Genomic DNA, 12126 nt, shown 5'->3' with positions numbered 1-12126 from the left:
AATTGATTTTATTCTTCTCCTTTGTGTATTTTTATAACCATAATAGGCATACCTGATACAAATACTTTTTAAAAATTACCATCATTTGGCTACCATCATGGAAACAATTAACAATCTCCAAGTATTTCTCCACTACAAGAAAACGTAACTTCATAGGCGAGAAATCTGGCAGAAACTTCAACAAAGGGACCAACGTTAACACCACCAGGAATGGGTCAAATGAACATATGTTTCCTGATAAAAGGTACCGAAGGAAGGGAAACATCATCCAAAACAAAACTGAGGGACATTCTTCAAAAATGCCAAGGTCCCCAAAGGCAAAGACTGAGAAAGTGGCCCAGATTAAAGGAGATTAAAGAGACATGACAATTAACTTCAAATGCAACACGTGATTCTGGATCAAGTCCTAAGCCAAGTGCTACATTTCTGATTTTGACTGTTGTTCTCTGGTTATATAAGAGAATGTCCTTGCCTCTTAAGAAACAATAAAGTATTTATGGGACAAAGGAGAATTGTGTCTGTAAACTTTATATATGCAGAGGGAGAGTATGATAAATGTGATAAAATGTTAATATTTGTAGAATCGAGTGAAAGGAAGATGGAAATCCTTTATACTCTTCTTGCAGCTCTTCTCTATCTCAAAATTAGAGTTAGGGAAAAAACACCTAAAATAAGACAGAAAAAAAAAAAAGAGAGAGATGCCCAGATGCCCAGAATACAACCAAATACTGCCCCCGCTCTTTCACAGGCCTCCTGATACGCTTGACCATCTATCTCAGCGTTCACTGGTACCTTCCCAAGCGAGAGCAGTGCTTATCTTCCCCTCTTCACTTTGAGCGGACTGACTGCTGACTCCTCTGTTCACCTGACACGTAGTTTTTAATAAGAACTATTCTACAGAATCTGCAGAGAACTCTGCATGCGATGCATACCTAGAATGGCTCTGACGAGAGAGAAAAAGAGAAAGAGAGAGAGAAATGTTCATTTTTAAATACAGGTAATTTATGCATCTTAAATGGACAAATTGTAAGCATCTGTCACCAATCACCATGGCTAAATACTCTCTTCACAAGGAGCTAAGGCCTGACCTCAAACCAAGTTTGAAGATTTCACCACTGATATTTCCCAGTGTTCAAAAGTCCACCACCCAGCAGCCTTTGAAATAAAAATGAACACTGCCTGGATGGCACGTGCGTGAGTGTGTGTGTGCGCGCGCGTGTGTTTGTGTGGCAGAAAGACAGAAGCCTGGCCCTTGGAATGTGGACCCCTGACTAGCTGCAGGTGAGGAGCTAAACGCGCTAAAGAAAGAGAGGGAAACTGGAAAGCACTCAGCTGGGATGGAACCCAACCCGAGAGAGGACTCTCTAATCCTGAGAGAACTCTTTATTCCCAACACCAAAGGTCTGGGGACGAGGCCATGATCATTGCAAGAGCTGTGAGTTTAGAGTGTTCATGTGTGCCCAGGAGCCAGCAAAACTGCTCACATGACTGTTCAGCTCATTCTCTTGACAAGTGAATTAAGTAGGTACTTTCATTATACCTAGTCTATAGATAAGGAAGCCAAGATGAAGAGTTAGAAACTTGCTCAACATTACCCGGCAAGTAGGTAAAAGCTCTGACTCGGACCCAAGGTGAAGTGGAAAGACCAAGAGCCACGCACGTCTCACCACTTGCTCCCATGAATGCAAAGCCAGGTTATGTCTTATATTTTGCTTCCTTTAAAAACCACACCTTTGACGTGGGCTCCACAGTTTTCCCACCCATTTTCCGTGGCACAAACGTGGCTGTCAACAAGGGGCAGTTCGGGCGCAGGACGACTGATCCAAGAGCTTATAAAAACAGGTTTTTTTATCCTGAAATTGCAACTGCAGTGCATTTAACCAGGACTTAAGTCCCTAAAGCTTTTAATGTTGTGGAAAACCTCTTCAAGAGCCAAGAGGGCTCTGGGCTGCTGCCAGCCTGGTGTGCCAGGCCTTTTAACGAGGAAGAGCTGGAGGAGGAAGCAGAGAAGTAGGCAGCAGGGCCCGAGGAAGAGCAGGTGAATTCCCACTCCGGAAACCCAACCCTGTCTCAAAGCTCCATTAATTGAAAAGAAAATAACAATTCAAGGGCTCATGACCCATGAGATACATCTGTGCTTTGACATACAGTATTTCACTCAATCCCCTAAAGCTGAGAGTTGAAATCAGTATTTTCTATCCCTCAGGCCTTAACCCAAGAGCAGAGTTATAAAATCGCTTTAGTGGGTACCACCAGCATTTTTTTTAAATAACAGTAAGAAGGAAACATCAGTGTGTACATTGGTAGCAAGACTGTGTATTCAGTGAAAAATCTGCAACTGTTATGTTCATATATAGATATATGTACTTGGTTATAAATGTAAAATGCAAAACTGTTCTTGCAGGAATTGCAGTAAAAATGTTTGAAAACCTGCTGTAAACAATCTGTGTGGGAGCTGTACCATCCCTACTTTAGAGATGTGAAAACTGAGGTTCAAAGAAGTAAAGGCACTCAACTTAGGTGAAGCCTAAAACAGCAGAACCGGGACTCAGAGGTCTTCTAGGCACAGATCACAAGCTCTTGTCTTTGCCTGTCAATGCACACACTTCCCACTGATGTCCCTCAAGCTCTCTCCACTCCCCAGAGCTCCACCCAAACAAGACCCGAGAGGCCAGCAAGTCGGCTTCCCCTTCCAATCTAGCTACTGAGTGCAACCAACTGGAAAGAGCTTCAAGGACAGCGGGAGCCATCTCTTCTCTGCTACCTGTTGTGCACAATTCCCTCACTGCCCACAGAAAAAGGCAAAAACGGCACATGCTCCAGCCAAGTGAGTCTCACAGCATCACTGGTGTATGTGGCTCTTATCATGGGCAGACGTTGTGTCATGCCACTCAGCCCAAAGAGGCAACTCTGGCTGGCAAGATACTGTCCACCGCGTAAAATTAATGTTAGCTTGTAAACGTCTCTGGTTTGTAGCTGCACAACAGCAGTAAGTAAAAGCTTTCTGGAAAGATAGCTTCCTGGGCCTCATCCTTGAAGAAAATCATCTTGTGTGTCTGGAGAGACCAAGAATCCATTTTTACACATACCTCTTTGAGGTGGTCGGAGTCACAGCTGGGTTGGAAGGCCACTAACCCATCTTTCAGAAACCTCCTCTGTGGACCCCATACCACTCCCCACTCCTTCACAGCCAGACTTTTCCACCTCCCTCCTCCCCTTCTAAGCAGTCCTCAGCATCCCTCAGATCTGCCCCCACCACCAAAGAGGCTCCTGGTGGAGGTTCGGCAATGACCTCCATGTGGCTGACCCGACGGGCACCTCCGCTTCTCCTTTTGCTCAGCCCCGGCACAACACACTTGGCCTCGCTTCCACCTCTCCCACAACCCTTACTGTCTTCTTTGTAAACCCACTGCCACCATCCTGTAAATGCAGAAGTTGCTCCGGGCTCACTCAGTCCATCTTCTCTACCTGCCCCACGCTGTCCCCTGGGGTCCCCCACCTGAGCCGCACCCCTCCATTAACAGCCCCACCCAGACCTCCCTTCTGAATGCCACAACCTCACATTCTGCTCACTCCATGGCTCTTCAACAGGGATCCAGTATAATTTTCAAATTTAAAAACCCAACTTTCATGCAAAGATTGAGCGTATTTCAAAGTGTTATTAACTCAATAAGGGGTCCACTAAAATGACAAAGCTAGGTCAAAAGAGGATGTAAGAAAGGGAAAAAAACGTTAATAAAAATATTTTTTTAAAGAACTTATAGGGAATTCCCTGGTGGTCCAGTGGTTAGGACTCCACACTTTCACTATTGGGGGAACTAAGATCCTGTAAGCCCACAGCCAAATTCTTTTAAAAAAAGATGTTATAAGAAACTTACACATGATCAATGAAAAAAGGTATGATATGATTGCTAAATGAGATAAAAAGCCAGTTAATGTCCTGAAGACTCTCTCTTCCCTACCTAACAGAAATCATCTGCATCCTTTCTAAGTTTACAGAGTATGGGTCTTAAGAAATAAAATCATAGCGACAATCCCTAAAGCACTGGATGCCCCTGAGGTGGGCTTCCTAGACAATGCTCCAGTGTGACATTAGAAACTCATGAAATCATATTTAATTTCCAAGTTTGGGGATAATTTTTCTTACACTGGGGGTCTGTGAATTTGGATGGGATCTTTATTTTCACTAATCTCACTGAAATTCAGTCTTCCCTTTATTATGAACGTAGGTAACCAACTACGGTAGCGCTGACAACGTCCGTGACCTTGTCACCAATAGAAATCACATCTTCTCAGAACAAGAGGATTATTGCAGATATCTATGCTCATCACTACTTACAATTTACAGAAATTATTAACTCTGTCACTAGGTCTTCCTACATGATGCATTAAAAAAAATACATACTATTTTGTCACAATTTGTTAAAATATTTTGATAACTATTTCAATATCACGGGTTTCTGCTATAATCCTATGCATACTGTTTTATACATTTAAAAACTTTTTTTTGAGAAAGGGTCCATAAGTCTTCAGAGAGGCCTTTTCTGACGCCCTGCAACAGGGTAGGGACCCTTGTTATACATGCTCTAACCAGTTTATCTCCCTCCTTCTAGCACTTCCTAAATAATAAATTAGTGGCCTCTCACCAGGCAGTGGGAGGAAGGGATGGTATCCATCCTTTTTATCAGTTTGTCCCCAGTCTTTGGCACAGTATGTCTGGCTCATAAAAGAGTCTCATGAGGTGCCTGTTAAAATAAAGATCTGTGGAATGAATGAACATGATACATGTAACATGCAGACGGTGGTCCATGTTCCTTTGAAATAAGGAGCATGTACAACCCCCCCCCCCCCCCCCCGGACCCAGCCAGGTCAGACTCCTTGGTGAGAGCAAACGTGCTTGTTCCTCGGGAGCCTGCCCTACTTGGCCCTGGAGCAGAGCTTTCCAGCCAAGCCCACGACTTGGCTCAGAAGCTATATCACCCTTATGTTTAAGCCCCAGCGTAAGCCCTCGACCTCGATCTCCATGAATACCTTCCAAGGCAAGGATTAAAGGATCTGCTCACGAATTAAAGACATCTGCTCATGCCAAGGTTAGAGGAATGGTGGGATTCTTTGGGTGATGGATCTCTACTCCTGCCCCAGCCAGCTGTGAGGAGCGGGGAAACCCTGAAGCCAGGCACAGGCTCATGACCAGGCCATCTGGGCATGGAGCACCATCCAAGCTGGGGGCTCAGTATGACTTCAGGGAATAAAAAGATGCAAAAAGGCTATTCCAACCCCACATCCCCACCCCTCACCACATAACTGCAAAGCTAATTATTTAGAAGTGACTGTAAACTGGTGAATGGAATGAGGCCCTGATGGACGTAGGTGGTCACAGGGGACAGTTACCTAGAGGCCTGCAGGGAGGGTGATGAGAAGGGCAAGGAGGGTGGTCAGTGAGAGCCTGGCTGCGGCCCCGCCTCCCGTATTCAGGCCATCAGGGAGCTAAAGAGCAAGGATCACGGACACCCCAGGTAACTGGCTGGTGCTGCTATTTCAGAAAACAGCACCTGCCAAGGAGGCTGCTCAGTCAGATGACCCATTCATCTGTCTATGCCCTCCCCTTCCAGGCCATGCCCATCAGTGGTCTCTCTCTCCCCACTCTCTGTCAACTTACCCATCCCTCTCTTGAAGTAACAGTACTCAACCAGCTTATCTCATCCAGCTCGTGTGGGACGCAGAACTACACAGACGTGAGGTACACTGAAATACTTTGCAAGCCCTCTGCAATGTACCAGGTGTTTTATAATTCTCGTCCACAGGTCGATGGGAAGCCAGAGACTCAGGTCAGTGCTACAGGATGGGCAAGGCACAGTGCTCCTTCCCTCTCCCACCAAGATGCCAGGTGTGGGGGAAACGAAAGGAGGGCAAGAAAACCACCAAAGTCCGGTAATGCAGGAGAACTTAGGCTCTCCTACACCCCGGGGGTCACTCTCTGGTCCACTGTCAGCCTCCCAAACCTACTACAACCACCAAGGGAAACACAAGAGCCTCACCAAACAAAACCACAAAGCTGGGGCAAACCCTCCAGGGAGGCAGGGTGGTTGGTATCTCCAGTCTCAAGAGAGGATCCACTTTCAGAAAAAAGGGAGAAAGCAGAGCACTTAAACTCTTAGCCCTTCTGTGCACACACACCCACACCTCCACCCATCAGGAGGCTCTGAAGGGCCCAGTGCAGAGGGGCAAGGAGCCATCAGGACCTCGGCTCCAGGGACCCATGATGGCAAGAATCCAAGAATCCTATGGTTCAGCCCGCTACCCATGGCTCACAGCCTCCACTCACAGCCCCTCTGGCCCTTCACTGGCTTCCAGGCACCCCTTCTCCAACCACCCGAGGTGCCTGCCGGCTCCTATTTATTGGGGGTGCCCATGTGCCATGCGCTGTGCTGGGTGCTCCCTGTATTATTTCTGATCCTTTCAACTCTGCACAATGGGTATTATTACCACTGCTGACAAACAAGAAAATAGGCAGGGCCCAAGGTCACACAGCTCCTGAGTGTGGCTAAAAGCTCGTGTTCTTTGCGTAACATCACACTGGACTTCATCTTGTAGATAACAGAGAAGAAAGTAAGAGGAAGAAAGTGTTGTTTGGGGAAAATTAATCTAGTCTCTCCCACTCCAACCCAACCCTGCACTGTGGCCTCACTGTTCTTGTTATTAAAAAGGGCAACTTTCATCATGTCTCTCCATTGCCTACAGATTTGAGTCCTGAAAGCTTTGCCAGGCATCTAAGGTTTTTTTACTGGATTCACTTTTCTAGTCTTATTTCCCCAGCCCCAGACTCAAATCCTTCTGTCCATCTAGCCTCGTCCATTGCTCCTCATTGCCTACAATTCTGTCTTGGATTCCCTGCCTGCAACCCTGATTCCTTCCAGCAAATATGGACCAAGGGTGACTGCATGTCAGGTTTGGGCGAGGTGCCAGCATACAGAGGATCCCCACTGTCACAGAGCTCAGGGTCTGCCCTGAGGCATGCCTTGTGAGGCATAAGCTGGGGCCCTTCTCTGGTCGCTGGGTGCCCCAGAGGCTGACCCTGGACAGGATCCACAGCACCCTGTTTGCTGCTCCTAAGGCACCTGGCCATCCCCCCAACTCATGTGCCAGTTCTGTTTTAACACTTCCTCTGTAAAGGGCTTATTTCTGTGGGAAAAGTGCACTCCAGGTTCCAAGCAGCATTCTAATTGGCAATTAGGCCCCCAGGCCAGCCCACAAGAGCCTATTAAATATATAATGGTGTAGAACCTAAATACGTATACATTAAAAGCTCTGCAGGAGAGACGGGGCAAACATCTGCTGCTCCCTGCACCTCCGCCCCCTGTCCCACCAGGTTCTGAGCTTCATGCCACCCTCAGGGGCAGAGGCCTGGGCAGTGGCGTGGGTGGGAGGAAGCAGGTGGGAGCTGGATGACATAGATGGAGTGGGAAGAATACCCATCTGTAATTCAGGAGCCTGGCTCTCACACCCGCCTTGTCTTTACAAACTAGGTGGCCTCACGTGGGTGAGTCCCTTCTCTCTCAAAGCCTCATTTTTCTCTTGTGAAATCAGAGAATTTTGAATTAGGTCAATAGTTCTCAGACTTCTGATGCTCACAGAGTAACAGGATATATTTTAAAATATAGTTTAAATAATTAAAAAATATATTTTTAAAATATGTTTAAAATATATTATGTATATAACATACATATTTGAATTTAGATTTTTTTATCAATCGAAGGCTTTTTAAAAAAATCACAATACAGTATCACTGCTTTCATCTTTTTTTCCAAAAGGACACTCTAAGCCACTCCCCCAGCACCCTCTCAATATGGATACCATGTCAGAGAAATTAAGTTTTTAAACTGGAAATATTTGGAATCATGAAAAAAAAAGAAAGAAAAAATTCACCATTGTTATTTTTCCCATTTGTCTATGAACCTGTGAAAAGGTCATCACAGGCCCACTCCGGGCCTTGGCCTGACACTGAGACCCTTGAGCAGGGTGAGGTCGTGTCCTCCCAAGTTCTGGATGGAGACTATAGGACAGTCAGCAGGCCTGAGGAAGGGCTGACTGCAGGGAGGAGCTAAGTGGGACAGCATGAAGAGCCAGGCAGCCGCAGGTGTCGGGGACAGGACAGCCTGGCACCCCCAGCTGCAGGCCCCAGGCAGGGACACCCAGCCTGGAAGGCTGGGACCAACTTGTCCAAGTGTTGACTGCACCTCTTTCCACGTCACAGTGTTGGAAGACTAGGAGTCCCCAAAGAAACATTTTTTTTTTAAGTTCCTTTACTAACTTCTGATTAAAAGCTAATGCACATTCATTAAATTCAAGAAAACTTGGGAAATATAAAAAAAGCATAGACAAAGAAGTAAGCAAAAGTCACCCACAACTCCACCTTCCAGAGCAATCACAGTTGACATTTGGAGGTTCGGCTAATCCCTCACTTCTGTAGCTAGCTTCAGCCACCCTGAGGTTCCGTTTTGTATCCCTCTTTTCCCCTAATTATCATACACAAGTACTTTTTCCTGTCCTTAGATAGTCCTCATAAGCATTATAAAATATTTTGAAAATAAATCCAGCATTCTAGCAAATAATTCTAGCATCCTTTATAAACATCACTTTCCATGGTATGGGTAGGGCTACAAGTCATTTAAACATGGTGCTATTGTTAAGCATGTAAGCCACTTCCATATTTTTGCTACTGTAAAAAATGGGATGTGTGTACACTCCTGTCCATGAATCTCTGTAGACCCCTTCACACTTCTTTGCGTTTCTTGGGTCATAGCCCAGTGCCCTGCACATATCAGCTCTCAGTAAATACTGAGTGAACAAAGAAACCCAATCCACTCCCAGGAGCTGGGGAACCCTTATCACATGGACACAGTTTATATTTACATAGGCCCATCCTGGTGTCAGGCTTCCTCAGTGGCTCAGTGGTAAAGAATCTGCCTACAATGCGGGAGCCGCAGGAGACATGGGTTCGATCCCTGGGTTGGGAAGATCCCCTGGAGGAAGGCACAGCAATCCGCTCCAGTAATCTTGCCTGGAGAATCCCACGGACAGAGGAGCCTGTCTACAGTTCATAGGGTCGCAAAGACTTGGACACAACTGAAACAACATAGCACAGCATGGCACCCTGGTGTCCACTCACCACTCGTCACTGACTCTACACCTCAGTCTCACACCTGCTAAGCCAATCTTGGGCTTGGGGAAAGGAGAAAATGCCAATTCCTTGCTGATGACTCCCGGGTTCTAGTGCTCTCAGCAAACCTACCCACTCTCCACACCTCCCAGTGGACGGCATCAGCAGATCTCAACTCCCTAGATGACACCCACACTCGCTCCTGACAGCTCAACTCACCCCTCAGGAAAGTCATGGCTGACCTTCCCTCTAAATTAATGTACAGCTCTCCCTCAGTGGTGCTCCCAGAACTTCGAGTATGGGTACTCACTCTTCTGTCTGTATTTGCCCACAGGACTGACTTCCCTGCCCAACTCAGGGCAACACCAGAGGAACAGAACAATGTGTATTTTGCCCTCCATCCCAAATCCAACCCAGTGCCAGCCAATAAATGAATGTTTGCTGAATGAAACTTCTTTCTGGTCAGAGTCCCAAGTCTTTCATTTTCACAGGAGGGAAAAGGAAGGGGAAGAAGAAAGTAGACCTCCTAAAACAGACTGTGTTCAAACACCTTTCTGGGGTGGCACTGGAGATGGCCCCCTCTGCACCGTCCAGCAGCCCTGCCTGGCCCAGAGACCGCCCAGGCCAACTGGCCGAGGGAACAGAATGCGAACAGAGCATCAAACAAACCTAAACAAACCTGGGAGAGTGACACTGCCCCACTCCAGCCCCGCTTCTAAGAGGGAGAAACAGATGTAGAGGGGCAGGGAGCTTCCTTTTCTACCCACTTTCAGACAACCAGAAACTACTGGGCCACTCCTCAGTGGCGATCCCAGAAGGGCACAGTATTGAGAGCTGGAAGTGTTTAAAACAACTCAATCCACACTCCATTTTTTCTCCTCAAGCGTTGTCCAGCATCCTTGCCACACCCAAAAGAAAAAAAAAGAAAACTGGAAAATCCAGGTTGGAAAGAGTTCCAGCAGCAGGAGTCTCTCTTCAGGAGCTTCAGGAAAAAGAAGGAGCCAAAACTGTCCTATAATCAGGGAGACCAGAAACTACAAGAGAGATATGGAAGGAGACGGTATCACACACCCACGGGAACACCAGGGCCAACCCCGGGCCCTGGGTGCTGTGGACACACCCATTCCGACCTCTCTCAGCGATGCCCTGAGGTACACTCTCCACTCCCAACCCCAAGCCTAGCAAATTGCTCCGGAGATCCCACACTCCCATAACCCTGGCCCGTCCCTCCTCCCCTCTTGTAGGGTTTCGAAATTTAGAGCTTCCTCCTCCAATTTGTCATCCTGGCAACCGTGCGGGAGGCGGGGGGTTGGGGTGGTATCTAAAGCGTCCCCATTTCATGGATGAGGAGACTAAGTCACCTACATTAAACGATAGGCCGCATCACAAGCCAGAAAGTGGCTGAGGTTCCAGCCAGCCTCAGTTGGGTAAAGGAGCAGAACTCCCCGCCCGGGCGACCCCACCCGGCCCAGCCAAGTCTGGCCGGCGGGGGCTGCTCGGGAGGGCAGTCCACAAGGTGGCCGGCAGTTTCCCGGCTGCTCAGGGCCAAAACCAAGAACCAGGTGGCCCTAAAATAAGGTTTCCGGCAGTGCAGGTGCCGAGCATCCCCTTCCTACCCCAAACTCACACAGGTGCAGGGCCCCGAGTCTGGGGCGCAGTGCCCCCGCAAGCCGCCCGCTTTCCGCCCTAGCCCGTGGCTGCCCCCTGACCTGCACCCCTGTATAGTCGTGTCAACCGCGCAAGCCCCCAGCCAGCGATCGCCCAGCGTCCCCGGGCTCCCCGACTCCGGGCTCCTTTCGACCTTTGAGCGCCGAAGCACTCCGCAGGGAGGGCACGGCGACCGCTCCGCCGCCTCCCGCACAGCCACCGGGTCCCCGCCCGTCCAGCACGCTTGCCCCCACCCAGGCGCCCGGAGGCATCATCTCCCCGCAAGCCCCGGGAGCGCCGGGAGCAGGGAGCTTGGACCTGCACGCCGGGCGCACGTGCCGTCCCGGCCCGAACCCCAGCGCCACAGCCTCACCCAGACCGCCAGCGGCAGGAGCAGCCACGCCGGCACGACCCGCGCCATCCCTGCTGCCGCTGCCCCCAGCCGGCTCCGGTCCTCACTCGGGCTCCCGCGACCGCAGCTTCGCCGGGTGCAACCGCCGCCGCCACTTCCCAATTGCTCCCCGCCTCCGAGTTCCCGGTGCCACGTCTGCCAAAGCATGCGCACCACGCTGGGAGAGCCAGCCCGGGAGAAGTGCGTGCTGGGAGTTGTAGTTTGCAGCACGGCTGAACTTGGCCCCCTGGCCAGGTAGAATCAATAGCCTAGTGCCATATGGTCAAGGTCAGAGTAAGGGAAAGCAGTTAATATGGGAGGCTTACTCTGTGCCTAGAACTTTAGAAAAAACATGTCCTTCGGCTCACAGAGAAAAGTTTTATTTTCCCCACTTTAAGGATGAAGAGGTGGCCCAGAGAACTTAAGTCATTTGACCCAGATCACATAGCCTGCAAATGGCACAGTCCAGTGCTGCTTGTGGAGGGCGGAAAAGCCCTCATCCCTGCCTCCCACCTACTGTTGCGTTTTTTTCATTCAAGAAACTTTTATTGATCTGTTGTAAAACAATTTGACATTTCCTCAGAAAGTTGAATACAGATTACCATATAACCCAATAACCACATTCCTGGGCTTGTACCCCAAAGACTTGAAAACAGACATCCAAACAACTACTGTTACACAAATGCTCACAGCAGCGTTATTCACAATAACCAAGAGGTGGAAACAACCCAGGTGTCCACTGAGAGATAAATGGATAAACAAAATGGGATATATTCATACAGCGGGATATTATTCCATCATTAAAAGTAATGAGCTACCGATACACGCTACAATGTGGATGAAGCTCGAAACTATTATGCTAAGAAAGAAACTAGCCACAAAAGTATGCATATTGTATGATTACATTTTTATGAACCATCCACAGGCA

General features: G+C 48.3%; 1 protein-coding gene across 2 annotated transcripts in view; it reads right to left on the bottom strand.

Moving 5' to 3' along the window:
* The window catches only part of PDIA5 (protein disulfide isomerase family A member 5), a 93079-nt gene extending 81687 nt beyond the window's left edge, over window positions 1–11392 (bottom strand). Inside the window, exon 1 of one of the 2 annotated variants that reach the window (XM_055568396.1) lies at window positions 11181–11392. In XM_055568396.1, the coding sequence (XP_055424371.1) occupies window positions 11181–11366 (186 nt within the window). In that variant the 5' untranslated portion in view covers window positions 11367–11392. Of the gene's footprint in view, window positions 1–1731; window positions 1780–11180 lie in introns of those variants that run through there. The other variant, XM_055568397.1, reaches the window with a different exon arrangement.
* Window positions 11393–12126: the final 734 nt, after the last annotated feature.

Source organism: Bubalus kerabau, chromosome 2 (assembly GCF_029407905.1).
Source record: "Bubalus kerabau isolate K-KA32 ecotype Philippines breed swamp buffalo chromosome 2, PCC_UOA_SB_1v2, whole genome shotgun sequence".
NCBI lineage: Eukaryota > Metazoa > Chordata > Mammalia > Artiodactyla > Bovidae > Bubalus > Bubalus kerabau.
This window is presented reverse-complemented; position numbering and strand designations above follow the sequence as displayed.